Source organism: Bombus terrestris, chromosome 6 (assembly GCF_910591885.1).
Source record: "Bombus terrestris chromosome 6, iyBomTerr1.2, whole genome shotgun sequence".
NCBI lineage: Eukaryota > Metazoa > Arthropoda > Insecta > Hymenoptera > Apidae > Bombus > Bombus terrestris.
In genome coordinates, this window is record NC_063274.1 from 7311798 (window position 1) to 7331038 (window position 19241).

Below are 19241 nucleotides of genomic sequence, written 5' to 3' on the forward strand. Positions count from 1 at the left end.
TTAAAAAAAACTTCCTGAGAAACTATCAGCCAAATCATAATATTTTTATAATATGCATTTTCTTTAAGATACAACATCCCAAAAGTATTTTTAATTTTATAACATATCTGTACGTTAATCATTGTAATTGGATATTTCTAATTTTCATGTAGATCATTGCGATTCTCTGTTCTATTTTCATCTGTGATACAGAAGATAATGTACTTGAAAATAACGTTTATTTTTATTATTTCCAATTGACCTTTGAGAGTATGCAGTGCTAATATCGGGATAATAACATCAACTTAGAAGCTTGTACACACACTCATGCATATTCTTCCTAACCTAATATGATCTTGAACATACTCGTGAATGTTACACAGATTATTAATTCTTACATCTCTCTCTTTATAGTTTAAGAATTAATTGCATACGGTTCAGTAAGCTCAGTTATTCAGGCTCAGTTACTCAAGGAGGACCAACGGAACCACAAAGTAGCTATAACCCAATGACAAGGATAAGTAGGTCGTACGTTTATGTGAACCTTTTTTATTGTCTCTTTTTAGTATCGAATGCTTTCTTAGAGTGGACCCGAAGTAATAAAAGAATATCCCGTTTATTATATTTTACATACACAAACACGTAGAATTTGATGGTGACGTTTGGTTAACTTTACTGCTACTTTCTGACCATTAGCGAACTAACCTGTATCGAGTCTTTCGAATTCCTTTCGACAACTATACTATAGATATCTTATAACTAAATTGCCAATTTTTATGTATTTATGGGAAATCCAAAAACTTATGAAATTTGTCTGCACCTTTTTGCAGAATAATTTAACTAATATTATTAATGAATTTCCAAGTTACAGATTATAGATAGGATAATAATATTAATTCAATTGGCTCTGGCATACTTAATAAAAAAAAGACGACACACCAAACGTAAAATCAGAGAATAGATATTATTATAGAAAATTTCGATTGTAGAGAAAAATATCACGACTCGACAAACTCTATCAGTCAAGTTTATTTATACAGAAAAACTCAACGTTCGAAGATAATTGTGGAAAGAAAAATATAAGAAAATTGTAGCATTACATAAACCTGTGGAATTGGCACATGTTTAGAGTGTAATTGCCGTATACAACTAGAGGAAAATATCGGAAAAGTTCGCGACAAGTTCACTGACCGAAATCACGTGTACCAGGGAATGTTTCTGGTGGGAAAAAAAGGAAGTCAACGTGCTGACGTTCTAATTGGAAAATGGCGAATGACGTAGGTATAGCGCCGAAGCGGAAACGTGGTGAAATGGACGCGCGCATATCTAGGGAACTAGAATAGAGAGGGGTGAGATGAATCCCCTTCTTTTCTCAAGTGAATCACTGGGGATAGTATCCCGAAACTTAACTTGATCATAGAGAAAATATGGTTGAATGGGAACCTAGCGTGATCGATGTGGTTTTTTGATACCAATGACAGGTATAATCTTATTCGAATGACGAATAAGTTTTCATTCGAACAAGAATTTATTATGGAATCTCTGGTACATCTGATATAGAATTTAGGACGGCTTTGATGACTTACATATGGAAATCGTCTTTTCATAGAGAGTTGGTTATTTTTAGAAATTTAAGAAAGTTAGACGAAGAAACTTCTATTTATCACTTCAGAAAAATCATGTAAATGCGAGAAGAAGACAAATATTAACAATAAATTTCAGGAAACTGGACGGACTTTGTTCATAAATTCGTCGATAACTCACTCGATTTGTCATCATGTCAACGTATAGTTACCGAATCTCCATCGAATATCTTGAGATATTCGGTTGTAGATTCAATCAGATATTTTTGTAGGAGTCACGTTGTTGATTACGTGTATAATTATGATAAAATAATCAAGGCACTTTTGTTACAATTCATAATAGATAACCACATCTATCGCGCGATTTAAAATTTCACAAAAGTTGTCGCTTTAGGCGCGTATGGTATCGCGCAGCAGTAGAAAAAAATGAATTGTAGAAATGAGCTTTGAAACTTAAACATAACTATTAAATCTAAAAGATCCAACGACGAAAACTATGTGATTTTTTATAGAATAAAGAATAAAAAATATTTCAGATAGAATATTTCAAAAATATTTCTTATTTCTCTTCAAACAAAAAAAAAAATTTTTTTTAAACAAACTTTTTGATTTCATCTATTTTTTATTATGCTCTTTCGTGGTTTCAGAAATTGTTCGATACGTAATGAAAAAAGGTATATAGAGGAAATTACAGAGATCATAGAGAGCATGACCAATAAAGATTACCGTGTGGAATAGAAATGCGGTTTATTCCAAGATAGTCGATACAGGGAAATTGAGTCGCGGTTATTAAACGCAAAACTCTGATAACCGAGTGATTTGATACTGAATAAAGATATGAATTGTGGAAAATTTCATAAAATTACTGCCAACTGCCAGGCATTGGTAGCTTTGTTGAGGACTATTTTCACACATCAGGGATTCTGGTTCGTGGTGGCTCATTTACGATATATATTTCGGCTACCTCGATGAGAAAGTTGAAAACGGGTCAATCTTTCGTTGGTGAAGGCACGTTAAAACATGCTCTTTCAATGCACAATTTCAACTTCTACTTTGCCTTTTGTCTCCCATTTTATAAACGATCTTTTCCGCGTAGAAAACTTTTCCATCCTTTTTCTTTTTCATCCTAATATTAATGCAATCTTATTGGGATAAAAATAAAATGTGAATGTCTATATAAATAAACGTATAAATAAATTTTGTGCGCGTTTATATTGTATAGATAATAATAGTTTAAAAGATATATATATATATATATATATATATATATATATATATATATTAAAATATGTATTTATCTAATAAAAATCTTAACAATATATCTAAAACTTAATTAGTCTTTAGGTCAAAAGCATAAGAGATTACGTAATGTGAACTTCATAGTTTTAACGGGAGATTATTCTTCATCCAGAAAAAAACTTGAAGACGTCGAATGAAGTTCTTTTGTATGGAAAGTATTTCGAAATCGAACACACGTGCAGCCGATTCGGGTTCCAGTCCTTAGATTTTAAACTTCATCTGCTCAGTTTCTCTTTTCTTATTCAGAATTCATGATCGAAGATTAACGTAACAAAAATCATTTGTCATAAAGAAATGTCACATAAATAGAAATTCTACTTATTTAAGTAAAACATATGTTATACATTCAGTAAAATTACATAATTTCGATAAGAACTATTATTATTATTGAATAACATTTTTATCCTGCTCTATGAAAGCTATAGTTAAAGTGGTGATGAAATGTATTTGGTAGAATGTTATTTATGAAAGTTTTATGTTCAAGAATAATTTTTTTTAGAAATATTTTAATAAAGATATTTTTATTCGAATAGATTTTCAATCTATTTTAGGACGAGAAATCATCCTCTTTTCAACAAGAACTGAATTACGAGATGATCTGTGTACACTGTGCTACACAATATCCAATATCTTGAGAGTTCAATGATTCATAGGCTAATACGTGACCTCGGAACGGATACGTCATTGTCAATTAATATTGTTCACATTTTCATTAGTAATATGCTTCATTCTATGAACATTTATTGTATATTATGTGTGTTTATTATATATTCTAAAAATATTTCGAAAATGGTTGTCGATAAATGCAGGGTTTGCAAATAAATTTTTCTCTTCCTACAAAATCTTTTATATCTATATTACAATAATTCAAATAATTGCATTGTGAATTTATTCTTTCTTACTCTTTTTCAATAAAATGCATTCTTTTTGGAGAATTCTAATAATCACTTAAGTTTTTGTACCTAAATTTTCTAAATATTTGATATTTTATCTAAATAATTATATTTGTTTAAGTAAATAATAGTTGTTTTACGTATTTAAAAAATAAAAATACGAAATCATTATCGCCTGTAGTATGGCAAAATTATACTCAAACGTACATTTGGTTGCCTCTCTAAAGGAGCTCAATATTTAAACTAAATTGTTAAAATTTTAAAAGAATCTTTCGATATGTACGATCACGTATCTATCTTATTTTAAAAATGGAATATATAACCATGAAAAGACTGATCATTGATCTTAATGATAACCATCTATGTAATGATATACATATACATATATAAATATCCTCCAAGAGATTATAAATTATAACAAGAATGATTATTGAAAAGTGATGAAAAAGATATCGTACTTTCAAAAAACAATCAATTCAATATCAATTAATTAAACTCTTGATAATATTTTTTTATGAATGCTATGTAATATAAAATCAATATTTTCGATTATAATGTTCAATTATGAAAGTGTAATTGAAGCATCAGATTTATAAACAAAGATCTAGTAAAAAACAAGTTTGCAGCAAAAATATATTTTATATAGTATAATACATTTCATTCAAATGAGAACAGTACAAGCATTTTAAACAATATCAAATGTATTACAAATGCTCTCCCATATAGATAATAATAAAAATCGCAATAAAATATTTATAGATTCTTGTATAAAATTGCTGTAATGTTAAAGAAGTATGCATATGGATCATTATGCTACCTGTACTAAGAAACTAAAAAATACTAAAGGTATATATTGAAACCAAAGCAAATTAGTATTCCTAGCATATAATTAAAAACGGTATAAATATAATATTTGGAATAGTATGAATTAAATTTTCTTACAATACATATATATATGTACATTTTTTTTCTTTTATAAAATAACATTAAATGCAAATGGATTATAACTTGATCTCACTGAGATCAATTAACATTCCCTACTAATTCATAACCATCCAATTTTAGATAGAACCTCTTTAGCATCTTCGAATACTTCATCTGGTGATTGCATACTATTAACTTTGTATACCAAGTTTTGCTTCTCAAAATACTCAATTATAGGCAATGTATGTGTGATGTAAGTTTCATGTCTTTTGACTAGAACTTCCTCATTGTCATCAGACCTTCCACTTCCTGCTGCACCACGTTTTAAACATCTCTGGGTACATACTTCTTTACTACATTCACAGAACAATACTCCTTTTATTACACATTTTTCTGACATTGCCTAAATTAAATAAAAGATATTATAAAAAGAAGGTAAGCATTATACAATTTCGTCCTCGTATAGAATCTTTCATTATTTAAACAAGATATTTATTGTTATCTTTGTACCTCATTCCAACCATCAATATTGTCCTGGTTTCTTGGAAAACCATCAATCAGGAACCTTTTATGCGGACTATTACTGGTCTGCATGGCATTATCTAGAAGACTGCAAGTAATTGCGACTGGCACAATTTTTCCATCTTTGATATAATTTTCGATAAGTTCTCCGTACTTTGAATTCGGTTTCATACGTTCCTCTCTTAACAAATCTCCAGCTGACAAATGGACATAACCATATTTTTTAGTGATGTACCTGCACAATGTTCCCTTACCCGCACCAGGACCACCCAAAATAAATAAAACTTCGAATTTCTGCTTTGCAGACATTTTAAATAGCCGCAGTCCTCCTGAAAGTATCTTGAACATAAAATAACACCAGTAATCGTAATCAGTTACACGTTACACGTAGTAAGTAGCTATACTCATCTATCGTCCTACGAATATTAACATGGAGATTTTATGGGGGTTTTTCAAGAACAAGGTTTTTGGTTATACAGTTTAACGACTTTTTCCAATTTTGACTATTTCATTACAATCCTTTTTTTTTTTTTTTTTTTTTTTTAGGAAGCTTTATTTTACTATTACAAGAAGAACTCAATCGGGGAAAATCGAAAAAATAGTACAGTTATTGTCATTTTTTTTTTTAAATGCATGAGATTAAAAATCTTTTTTATTTCGTTAAAATAAATAAAAATACCACAGTCCTGTAAGCAGGTCTCAACACCTGCTAGGGAAAACCATCAGAAAATTGAATCGAGAAAAATCATTGATATGTATACTATATACTAGAATATATGTATATCAATTTAATTATCCTATCATTCTACTAACACAGGATGTAGATGATACAAGATAAATAGATTTGAATCATGAATATATAAACAAGTCTCGACACCCATATACTGGAGCCTAGGGAAAATTGTTCGAAAATTAAGCCGTGACTAGTTGTAAGAAATCAACATAGAAGAAGGTTTTCGTTCTGCGCATGCGTGACATGTTGTAAGTATCTCAGATAGAGACAGAGATATTCCAGCCATCTCTGTCTATCTCGCAAAAACACAGACTTTGCTGACTTTTCATGTTGATTTTTCATGCCTAAACATGGCTCAATTTTCTAGATTTTCCCTGATGAGTGTCGAGACCTGTTTATCTAATCGTTATTTTGATGAATTAATTATGACATAGAAATACAGGGACTCAGTACAAATTTCATTGGCTGGTGTAGCATGTGAAGTCACTTCCGGAAAGCGGGATTTGTAAGTAATTGGGTATATGAACCATAGTGGCTCTATCTGGTAGTACCGTTGAGGTGTTGACGTTGTCCTGACCAATTTTCTGATTTACTTCTACTCATGAACATATCCATGCTTACGATCACAAATGTCACAAATGTTACGCCTCTCTCCCGCTGAAGTCGCTTCAACTCCCCTCAGTTATTACTCGGTCACTATATTTCTACGTCCATGAGATTAACGTGTTTATGAAATTAACGTTTGCGGGGTAGATATGTTAGGATTTTAAGATAGTTAGATTAGGCTAAGTTATATTTTATGAAAGAAAGAGAAATGCAAGGGGAGAAGCAGGATCTCTCCTCCACCCACATATTCGCTAAAGATTTATCTATCTATCTATCATAATCCTAACATTTACAACTAACATCAAAAGCATTTGTGAAATATTAATTGATTAATGTATATATATAATTGATAATATTATTATCGTATATATTAATATATAATATAGTATTATATATGCATAAAAAAATTCTATTCTTTTTCATTTATTTATGATCATATGTTATGACATACGTGTATGGTGACGTATGCGTATATAAATTTCAATATTTTTATGAAATATGTTTTAATGAAATAGAATTATGACGTCTTTATCTCTTTGTTATTTCTATATAACACAATATTTAAGTATATTTTTATTTAGTATATTTCTATATTATCTAATTATTATTTACTTAATTTATACTTACTTAAATTAAGAAAATATTATATACAATTAAACAGGATCTTCTTGAATGTGTCAGCAGATTCGAATCAGAATAATTGAAATGTTACTTTACCATGTATTTATCGTATTCGCAGTACAATGTATCGTAAGTATCGGCGTATCAAAATATACTAAGCGATTGCGTATTGTGCACATGCGAAGTGTGTTACGCAAGATTATATCCATGTAGTTCAGCTGTAAAGTATGACGATTCAGTTTTATAGCACGTTTTATTGTATTTCTTATGTAATGTAAAAAATACCACAAGGTTTGTTATCAAGATGACTTAAAAGATATACTTAATAACATTACTAAGCAAAATGTACGATTAGTATTTGCAGTAATTTATATTTAACCACAACATGACGTGAATTAAAGGAAATTGAGGTTATGTCAGATTCCTAAATATTATTTACAACTAATAAAACACGAAACTATGATAATGATGCGATTGTATCAACAATTATTTGGACGTGGGAAATGTTTAAAATTTTACCTGCAATTTAATCAAAGAAAATGTGTTGTAAACTACTCTTGCAATACGGTTCATACTATGTCTTGCATGTATGATAAACATAATTATGAAAATGATAAAACACCAAAGCAAAAGAAATTAAAGTCAATTAAGATCTTATCAAATATAGGTGATGAAACAACAGAATTTGTTAAAGCAGCAAATGTTCAGTCAAAACAAAAACTCACATTTGAAAAATTAGTAAATAATTCTCCACCTAAAATAAAACCATACCTGAAACTCATAAGACTGGATAGACCAATAGGTAAGAAAGAAGTTAGTTAAAAATTATTATTACAATCGTAATATAAAATGAATGTAATTTATATAAATAATTATCAGTAACTTATAAATCTAGGATCTTGGTTATTATTTTGGCCATGTGGTTGGAGTATAGCCATGGCAGCAGCACCAGGTGCCTTACCAGACCTTCGACTTTTATCTCTTTTTGGAATGGGTGCATTCATCATGCGTGGAGCAGGATGCATCATAAATGATATGTGGGATCAAGATATTGATGGAATGGTAATATTGTTTTAACAAATATTTTAAGATAAGATATTATGAGGACATTTTAATGCTAGGTAGCCAGAACAAAAGATAGACCATTGGTTACTAGGGAAATTTCACCCCTACAATCATTGATTTTCCTTGGAAGCCAATTAACTTTGGGATTGCTTATATTGTTGCAACTAAATCTTTATAGTATTATATTGGGTGCAAGCTCACTAGGTACTACTTTTAAACAGTTTATATAAAACAGTATTTCTTAATTTTATCAATTAATTAATACCAAATCATTTTCAATTTTCAAAGCATTATCTTTATTATAATTTATTACATATATATATATATATAAAGAAGTAACTGGAGATAATCTTATCAGTAATAGAGGATACAAAAAAGATTGTGTTTCATGATTAAAGTTTACTAGTCTTTCTCAGAAAATTATTAATTAAAATTTAGAAATGCTGTTAAAGTAAATATCTTTAAATCACTAAACTTTTTGTTACAGTCTTAGTAATAGTATATCCAGTTATGAAAAGAGTAACATATTGGCCACAATTGATCCTTGGTATGACTTTTAACTGGGGTGCTCTTTTGGGTTGGTCTGCAGTGCATGGTTCATGTAATTGGTCTGTATGCTTGCCACTTTATACTGCTGGAATTTGTTGGACACTTTTATATGATACTATATATGCACATCAGGTAAATTTCAACTTTCTAATATATTTAATTTAATATGTTACATAATTTACTGCCATAATTTACTTTAATGTGCTTTCATATATTCTCTACTTTTTAATTATAGGATAAAGTGGATGATGTTATAGTAGGCATAAAATCAACAGCTTTAAAGTTCGGAAATAAGACTAAACTTTATTTATCTGGATTCAGCACAATTATGATAACAGGGTTACTTGCATCAGGTATATTAACTGCACAGACTTGGCCATATTACACAGCAGTAGGATTAGTTGGTACACATCTTGTTAATCAGGTATGCATTATATAATTTTGAAACAAGTATATAAGGAAAAGTTATAATCTAAAGAAATATTAAATGTACATATCGTTTTAGATTTATAGTTTGAATATCAACAATCCTGCAGACTGTGCCAAAAAATTCATCTCTAATCACAGGATAGGAATGATTCTCTTTGCAGGAATTATTTTAGGGAATCTCATAAAAGATACTAAATGTAAAAAAGATGACAATATCGTGCAAAAATCAGAAAACGAATTTACTTTTATCAAAGAAAAGCAACAGTAGTTGCATCGCTATTATAAATGATTATTAAATATATGAACTGAGATACTACAGAGGCAAATTATATGTAATAGACAGAAGGCACGAGGTAAATAACTGGCTGGTTCCAGTAAATTAAAGAATTACATAGTTTTAATTATATGTTAGGTGCCATAAAACAATTATTAATTACAATCTTTACCAAGGTGTCTTTAGTATCATTGACAATTCAACTCGTTGGATTAATTTAAATAAAAATAATTTTTATTTAATACTATTCCAAATTTATGAACTGAAAGGTACACCAAAGATTACAGCAGTGTAGATAGTTAAAACAGTTACTGGAACTACTGTTCTGAAATATTGATTATAATAGACAAAAATATAAGTAAATGTTTTTATGTATATAGTACATATTGAAGGTTTAAATGAAATGATATAATATTATTTAACCAAATGAAATCAATTGGAAATAAGATTATATAATGTAATTTGGTTTTCACTATAGTAAGTAATTAAATTTTCTTATTTATTATTTTTAGGTCATTTTTTAATAAAGTATTTGATGTGCATATTTCTGATATTTCCAAGTGATTTGTAGTGCTTCCTCGCTCTAGCATCTTCAAGTCATATTGTTCTTGAGTTAATAAGGATTCCTTCATTTTGTCTAAAAGTTTTATATTTGGCAGTATTATAGCTAAGTAACCTGCTCTATGTGGAGGTTCCAACAAGAGCTTAGGATTTTGTATTAGTGCTTCATTTACTTCTACCAATTTGCCAATTATACAACATTTTATAACATACGTTTTTTTGTTTGAACAAGTAATTATGCAAATATTAGAATTCATTTGTAAAGGTTGAGCACCATGTTTACTTTTACCAGAAACTTTATTCTGAACTCTATCTAATTTATTGCTAACTTTGAAGTCTACTTTTATTATATGTTTATCATCTTGAAGAATTGCATGACTCGGAGCAAGAGTAAGCATGCAAATTCGGTTACTATGCATTAAAATACAAATGTCATCTGCGGGACTTTGTACATCTAATTTATAATAAGCCGTAAAATATCGATCTGTAATTGTAGGAAATGATCCATGATATTTTACTCCTTCCAACATGTCTGAAACATCATTGTCAGGAGGAAATGGAAATAAACTATCATCATCATCTTTATTTGATAGCAAAGTACTTTCATCTTCATTATCTATTAAATCCACCATTTTTTGACATTCAGAATGTTTATCTGTGTTACTTTCATCCTCTAAAACACTGAATGAATCATTTTCTATATCATTAGATTTAATTCTTTTTTCTACTGGTTCATTGTTATCTGAGTTAATATTCATCATTAAAATAATAAATTTCGTTATGGATAAATTTTTAATAGTGTGAAGATTTATTTAAAGCTCGTTTAACAAAGTTAAGGTAGATATTGTACCTTAAATGTACATTTTAGATTATATAGTTAATCTAATTTGTCGTTTTTAAAAAATATTGCTGTTTAACTTCTTCTAATTTTTTCGCTAAAAACAAAATATTATATTATAAGATTAACGAAACTTAAAGAATCTTGATCATTCAAAAGTAACATTTAAAACTTACGTCTTTATCTTATGCACAAAATCAGTTGTTTCTTAATATAATTACACTTATTACCACAGATAAACACGACAATAAACAATCATGAAAAAAGTTAGGTTATATCTACATTAAACTAAACATATGTAATGCATGTCAATCATTTTTCACTTTGCTAGTTTTATTTGAAACTATTTATTACAAACGATAATTATTAAATGAATTTGCAGTACTGTCTAATATAATATGTATAATATCTAAGTTCAATTATTAATGAACATACGAACTTGTAAAATAATCAAATAATTTATTGTAATAACTAAATTTTATTAGTTACGTTAATTACATTCAATCATTTAATATTAATTTACAAAATGAAATATGCAAAAACATTTACGATATTACATAGACATATCTAATATCTCTTCTGTATTTATATTTATAAGATATTCTAATAAATTTTGATCCTAACAAACTCTGAAGTCGAATTGACTTCGATCGGAGAAATTTGGACACCTTATACTCTATATTTTATATAACCAGGTAGGAAATACGTATATAACAAACTTGGTTTAAAATGATATCAGTTTAAAAAATAAGATACTACACATGAAAGAAAGAAATTGAACGTTAAAAAATATTTTCTACAAGATTATTAACATTTTTATTGTTTTTCTGTTATTATCTAATCTTCTTTTTACTAATATCACAAATATCACTAATATATAATATCAATATCACTAATATATAATTAAACCTCTTAAAGCGCTATTTTCTACATAGCCTAGGATAACATTTTTAAAACCATGTATCAAAGAATTCTGAGAGAAAAATAAAAAACTACTTAACTATATGTATAATTAGTGCAAGAAAATTGTTACTCTCTACCGGTAATTAAATTTACAATCTGTTCTTTAAAGGCATGTTCTGAAGTAAAAACTAAAGGCTATTACTCATTATTCCCTAGATTTGATGAGACTCTATTGGACAAATGAAGCTTGGAAAAAACAGATTGTGAAAGAGATATTAAACCACAGTAAAGTGATATCTATAAAAGGAAAGTCAAAGGAAGTTGAAAGAAAATGCAATAAAACGAACCTTCTATGAATTTCTTTTGTACCGTGGTCTGCGTTGATTCTTCTTGAAAACAAATTGAAAGTCCCGAATAAAAGTTCCTATTGTCCTATCTGTGGTTATGTTTGTCAAGGGTTCAATTCATTTTAACATATATACTTTTGAACTGTAAACGGTGCCGAATACCGAGGAATTTTGTAAATGACTTGGCAAAACGTGACACTATTTTTATATATCTACCACGTCATCGAACTGAACGGGAAAAGGCACTTTAACGGTAAAATATGTGTTCATCGGAACTTTTAATATTGTAATCTGAGCAAAACATGTCAGAAAGGAAAGTGGATACAGAAATTGTGCGGCAGCAGTATACAAACGATACGAGCCTTATTGATGAAGCTGAAATTATTGATGTGTCTGTTTTGGATTTTGATGATAGTGATGGCTGGTAAGTAGTTTTAAAATAATTTGTAATTATGTCGAATGTTTACAATAGTTGAATTGTTTTAACTACTGTTTAAATTTCAAAAGAATTGTCATTTTCTTATAAGATTATCATACTTTGTTATTATCATACATTAAAAATCTTTTTTTAAAATTAATAAAAAAATTCGCTGATGTTTTATAGAAATGCTCTTTAAGCTTATATTTTTTTTATTTTTATTACTAAAAATATAACAAGCTTATAAGCTTATAAGAATAAGTTTATAAGAATTTAAAAAGCATATATTTCATAATGTATGCAAGAATACGTATTTTAGTTTAATGAATCATTTGGTAGATTCTATATTTGTCTATGTAAGCTTCTGTTGAAGGAATAGCTAATGATTATGAATTATATCTTTTGTTAGGTTGTACATACCATCAGAATATAAAATGGAATCCACTGTCCATGATTTGTACACCTGGTTAAAAACTGAACCAGAATTAACTTTTTCAGGTATTGAAAATGTCAGTCATCATTTTTTTACAATATATTTATTTTATATGTTTAATTTATATATTTTTTATTTAGCTAATAAAAAATCTATTGACACAAGAACATTTACGAGATCGAAGAAACGGTCTAGTAGAACTACTTTTGAATCTATTTTGGAATCTTTATCTTCACCTGTGTCAAATACATGGAAAACTTCAAATTTTTCAAATATAGAGGAAGATGTAAGTTTATTTATATTTATATAATATATGTATAGTATATATACTCAAAGTGTAAGTTTAAATTTAAGTATATTTCTTTTTCATATGTAGTTAAGCAAATATTCAGACATATCTACTACAAACAAAGAAGAAGCTGTGCCTCCTATGTTAAAAATGACACCTAATACAAATATTAATTTTCTTCCTGATGAGCCTGTAACATCAGGCCAAGGAAGCATGGAAGTATTCTTAAATATGTCTCAATCAAAGGGAATTGACTCATTTATTAATTTAATGGAACCTGGCCTTAGTGATCCACTGATGAACGTTTCACAACCTTCTATTTTTTATTCATCTATCACTTCATTACCTAGAGATGATTCATTACATAATACAGAATGTAACAGAGATGAGGAATCTTTAAATATAACTCAGTTGTGCAGTCAAGAAATTTACAAGTGTGAAGATATTAAAGATTCAAATGTCAATGAAACTTTCTTAAAAAGTAATGAAGCAGACAATAACAAAAGCTACTGCCTGAGCACAACGAATAAGACTTTTACAAATAAATCTGATGACATTGGAAGAGAATTAAATGAAACTTATAATGCTGATGAAGCTTCTGCAATGGTTGTGTTATCAAGTTCAGATAAAGATAGATTTAGTATAACTAAGTTGTCTTCCACATATGTAAATAAAGATGATACTAATACACAAATATTACAATCAGAAAATAGTGAGAGAAAAGAATTATGCAATTTAAACACTACATATCCTTCGGTTTTTCAAAAAGCAGAAAATTCGCATATTTTAGATACTACATATTGTACAGCAGATACTGAAAAAGTAATCAATGGTATAATTTCAACTGGTAAAAATGATATGCAATGTGATAAAGATCAAGTATACGATTTGCAAAAAGATATAGTTCATGATGTATTGAAAGATAATGAACCTTCCATACCTTCTATAGATTCTTCTTTTACACTTCATGATGATGCTTTCAACCCTATATTTAAGTTGCCTATTCCTCTTTGTAACCAGTCAACTCCCAAAAGTATAGACATGTTAAATTTCACGTATAGAACGATTACCAAGCCTAAGCCTTTAGAATCATCTCGAGTATACAACACAGTTTTAAATTCAAATTTTAAAGCGCCGACATTGAGGAAAGAATTATTATCGGAAATACACAAAAGTGGAGATCATAGACTGGATTGTACCTACAATCATGTAATTAAAGAACACCAAATTGGGAAAACTAAGAAGGAAATCAATGAGGCTTTGAGCCAGAATGTCAAGAATGATATTCCTATAGAAAATAGATATAATACATATAAGAAGGAATCACCAATTAACAAAATTAAACCTCATGCCGAAATAGCAGACGAGGCAGGAGCTTGTATTAAAAATTCGCCAGAAAAGAAATATTATACATTCACAAAAAAGAGTAGTAATCATGGTGGCAAAACTGACATGGAAAATGCAGAATCATTTGATAACGCTGACGCTACATTCGTAAAACCAATTTCAAAATTACAGAAGCGGAAGCAACATGTACCGCGGATGTTTTCAAAATTGCCACAGTTTCTTCAAAAGTCTAATCCGAATCTTGTATCCAATTCGTTGAAAACTGTTAACATAACAGGTACAAATGTGTCTAACTATGGATACATGAAAGGTTCGCAACCAAACATTGTAAGAGATGTTGAAAAAACTCTAGCAAACAAATTATATTCTGTCGGAAAAATGAGAAGTGGTTCTGAACAACGCCTTTTAGAATTGAACACAGGCGTTGGGGAACTTCATGTATTAGGTGCTGCAGGATCTACAGAAAGTATTGAAAGTACACATAGCGCTCATAGTGCACCTGATTTAGATGATAGACTTAGTACATGTTCGGATAGTAGCCACAATTCATATACAACACAGCCAATGAATATTGAACAACTGCATCAGATAGTACGGATGCAAGAAGAAAGTTAGTAATATTTATATTATGATATTAAAAATATATTATGTTATATAAAAAACAATATGTTTATATTCCTTATATTTTAGGTTTGAAACAAGATGCAACATCTGGATTAAATAGGCGAGTTTCAGAAAGTGCTTGGGTTGGTGTAAAAAAAGATTTGTCTTCTCCTATACTAAAGAATGGTATTGATAATTGCGACAGTGATTCACCATTAAGTATTGACTTCAATGTTAAAACAAGCTCTCCAATATTAAGCCCTACAAGATCTAGTCAGTCAATAAATACTGATGGTAAGTTACAATAGTGTATTTAACAATCTTCATATAATTTTAATTGTTTCGACTATATAAGAAGTACTTACTAATGTATCTTTTTAAGATCTATCTACAGAAACTGTATTGAAACAACAGAATGAAGTAGACATGGTAAAAAAAGTTGAAGTAAGTTTTTTGTTTGTTTTATGTATATAAACTTTGTTTACGAATAATTTTTAAGATTACTTGTTAAATGTTACACTATCATACAGGCTTCTAATAAACCAGTTATGAAAGTTGAAAATAAAACGAGACTGCGACAACCAACAAATTGGAACACAGGCAATAGACCTTCAAATCTTATGAGTGCTATTCCTAGACCACCATCACGCATACCAGCACCTAGATTTGTCAGGCCAACCGCAAAGAATATTCAAGGAGATATAAAAAGAGGATATACATAAAATTATAAGGGGTATCCATAATCAAAGTATGCGTTTTTAAATAATATTCGTAATTTAATCTGTATTCATACTGCAACTTGTATAAAAGATGTTTTAAGTTATGACCTTGGAGGGAAGATGATAAAATTCAGTATTATTAGATTTTCAAGAATAATAAAAAATAGAAGAAATTGAATTTATATCATACTCCTAACCTTTTTGAGACTGTTTATGTTTATAAAGAAAACAACAAATTTAAAAATGAAATATCTTTATGACAATTTGGTGTACAAATTTTTTTATCAAATGATCTGTTGAAAAACTATTTAGAATATAATGTTTCATGTTAACCTTCTTTTATCTAAATTGCTTTTTTTAAAATATTGAGATATTTAAAACCAAAAATTATCCCTCCAAATTTTTAGCTTTTCAGTAATTATTTATAGAGTCCTTATATTTTAATTTGAATGATTTTCATATATTGCGAAAATACAAAAATATAATGAATATGGATTGCTATATTTGCAGCATGAGATAATCCCTGTTACATGTGTAGATATATAAAAATCATTTTTTATAAAAATGTTGTTAAATATAAAATGGAATTGTATGTCAACAAGAGAGTATATGCACGATGTGTGTATTCCACTTACAGGGTTAATAATATACCAGTAACATGCTGTGTGTAGCTATAAGAGAAATTTTTGGATCTGACATTTTTATAAACTTTATTGTCAGGAAAATCACATGAAATAGTAAGAATGGACTGATATGAAAAGTATTTAAACCTAAGAAAGTATTTAGAAATAAGTTTATTTTATACTATTACAAAAAAATCACATTCCACATAAAAAAAAACTGAAGAGAATAAAAATTTACAACAAAAATATTCAAGTGATAAAAATAATAATTTCCATAAAGGGGTATATACAAAATATGAATTTTGTATTACATGTAGTTATAGATAGGCCTGAAAAAACATCAAATCGAAATTTTTTAATGCAATTTTTTTCTACAGAACAGTATTAAAAGTTTAGGGTTTAATCATTATTATATAAATTTTTATAACGACATGTAAAATGTATAAAATCATCTAACAAGATAATGTAGTACCATTTTTAATATATATGGCCTATGATGTGTACTAAATTAAATAATTAGATTGAATACACAGCAATTTATGGTATATTATCGATTCTATGCGATATATTTGTATATTTTTAATACCCTTGAGCATAATTTCTTGCTGATCTGCAATACTTATATTTTTAACTCTGATTTTTATAATAACTTCTATATTCTGGAAATGAATGCTTTTAAATACATGAGAATTAGTGGAATGCTCTTCTGATTTTATGAACTTTTACATCTTAAATTATAGTTACCAAAAGTTAATTAAAAAATTGTTCGTATATCATAGAAGAGGTCAATGTCAATTTAATTATTAGAAATTGCAAATCTTTAATAATTCTATTTATATATTAAAGTGAAACCAAAAAATATGCTTAGTACGCTGACAATTGAAAATTTTAATCATTCGTATTAAAAATGTATATAAAATATTTAAAACTCTTGAAATGTTTTGTAGTACATTCTACAATAGCCTTTCAAAGTTATAAAAAATATAATTCATTTGAAATTAGAAAATGTAATTAAAAATGGAAAACTGAAATATCTATGAAATACCGCATTTATCTTTTAGGACAAATAGAGTAAGCTCCTCCTAGAATAAATTAATTACTGTTTCTAATCAAAAAGTATTATTTGTTAAAAAATAATATTCTGTGTTACTTTAATAAATATCTCTGAATGACATCACTTCTTTCCTATGCTATGGAGCTTACTAAACAATGTGTACAATAAATCATCATTTATTGTATACCTTGTGCATTTCATTTCCGTCCTGAAACATCATTTTTTATATTAAACCAAGAAATTAAAAATTATAACATATCACAGCGTACAGATGCTTAAGAAAAATGCATTGTCAGTTAATATACAATTATACTATATATTATATTATATATATATTGAATTCAAGTTCCATTACTATTTTAATTGCTGACAAAATAATATGCTATGGTAAATACATCAAATATCAAAACTCTGTATAAATAAATCAGTAAACGAGTAATAATTATAATTAGGATATCCGTGAAATGCTTTTTAATGATATAAATTTTAAAGCTTTCACAATGAACTTTGTAGAACAGTCTTTGGTATTTTCAAAGGACTCATTTGTAAAGAAGGCTTTGCAATATTATAGATTCTTCAAATATGTTTCATGTACATGGAAAAACATTTATATGAAATGATATATTTTGTTTCTTTAAATCAAGTTTGCAAACGATTTGTCTTAGTTAGTATTCTGATACTTGACACTCTGTTCAACATTCCTCTTCTGTAATTCTTTGCTTGAAGCAATAACAGCAAGAGGAGCAATAAAGTGCTCATTCATTAATGTGGTTTTTAAGGTTATTATCAGTTTTATACGCATGGTTACAACTTCGATATTGAATTCATTTGACATTGAATTTTAATGCTACATATTTTATGATAAATCGTTGCGCTTGTTGCGTTATGTTTGAATTTGTAATGATATAAGCTTGGATTTATGGTTATTTTATAACATATACAATATAGAATATATTTGATCATATTTTAAAATGTTCTTCGAATACCAATAATTCTATGCAATTAATTTGGCACCCCTCTATAGTGGTAAATTAAGGTATAAGAAGTAAAAAGTAAAATTAGGTCTAGTTTTACAAGATTCTAGTTTGGATATATTTTTAAATAGAAAAGAAAAAAATATTGATGAGGATAAAACAATATTGAAAATAGTAATATATTTAATATGAGAGTGGAAGACACAAGAATAAGATTCTTGAATAGTATTTCTGTATATCATTTCTTCTTTTGATTACACAAATATTCAATCAAAATTTGATAACTTGTATTCATGTTGTAAATAATAAACGTAAAAGTGATAGTCACATTATATCCTTTATTTATATCTCTGAATGTTAGACCTTAAGTGCCTTCATTGTATTTCAATACAAAAAATTTTTTTTATACATTTAAACTAAGGGAATTAATTATCTGTTCACTAATCTTATCGTTCAGTATTGGTGTAAAACTTTCATGTGATCTTTTTCTATTAAAGTCTCTACTAATAAATGTTATGGTCATAAATATTAAACCTTTCAACCATTTTCTACTCCTTTTGTGCCAAGAATTATAATTTCTTAACATTTTTTAAAGAATGATTTATTATATACAAAATTAAAGTTCATATAAATCTATATAAGTTATGGATCTGAA

General features: G+C 28.1%; 4 protein-coding genes across 5 annotated transcripts; 2 read left to right on the top strand and 2 right to left on the bottom strand.

The window, feature by feature from the left end:
• Window positions 1–4373: 4373 nt before the first annotated feature.
• LOC100643649 (UMP-CMP kinase) lies at window positions 4374–7302 on the bottom strand. Of its 2 annotated transcripts, XM_012309393.3 has the most exons (3): window positions 7167–7302; window positions 5189–5539; window positions 4374–5081 (listed from the first exon to the last, which is right to left on the bottom strand). In XM_012309393.3, exons 2-3 carry the CDS (start codon window positions 5507–5509, stop codon window positions 4800–4802), a joined length of 603 nt encoding a protein of 200 aa, XP_012164783.1. In that variant the 5' UTR covers window positions 5510–5539; window positions 7167–7302; the 3' UTR covers window positions 4374–4799. The 2 variants fall into 2 exon arrangements, with proteins under 2 accessions (XP_012164783.1, XP_020719090.1); XM_020863431.2 differs by lacking the exon at window positions 7167–7302 and having other exon boundaries at window positions 5189–5842.
• A 17-nt stretch (window positions 7303–7319) lies between these two features.
• LOC100643527 (4-hydroxybenzoate polyprenyltransferase, mitochondrial) lies at window positions 7320–10623 on the top strand. Its single transcript, XM_012309392.3, has 7 exons — window positions 7320–7451; window positions 7516–7962; window positions 8056–8222; window positions 8282–8429; window positions 8713–8906; window positions 9010–9198; window positions 9280–10623. Exons 2-7 carry the CDS (start codon window positions 7620–7622, stop codon window positions 9469–9471), a joined length of 1233 nt encoding a protein of 410 aa, XP_012164782.1. The 5' UTR covers window positions 7320–7451; window positions 7516–7619; the 3' UTR covers window positions 9472–10623.
• Window positions 9690–11909, bottom strand: LOC100649995 (protein Abitram). The gene is made up of 2 exons (XM_012309391.3): window positions 11053–11909; window positions 9690–10973 (listed from the first exon to the last, which is right to left on the bottom strand). The coding sequence occupies exon 2, from the start codon at window positions 10797–10799 to the stop codon at window positions 9963–9965; it is 837 nt and encodes a 278-aa protein (XP_012164781.1). The 5' UTR covers window positions 10800–10973; window positions 11053–11909; the 3' UTR covers window positions 9690–9962.
• Window positions 11910–12078: 169 nt separating this feature from the next.
• LOC100643764 lies at window positions 12079–18918 on the top strand. The gene is made up of 7 exons (XM_003396107.4): window positions 12079–12550; window positions 12954–13042; window positions 13118–13263; window positions 13354–15223; window positions 15304–15510; window positions 15599–15660; window positions 15747–18918. The coding sequence occupies exons 1-7, from the start codon at window positions 12429–12431 to the stop codon at window positions 15936–15938; spliced, it is 2688 nt and encodes an 895-aa protein (XP_003396155.1). The 5' UTR covers window positions 12079–12428; the 3' UTR covers window positions 15939–18918.
• The last annotated feature ends 323 nt before the right edge of the window (window positions 18919–19241 follow it).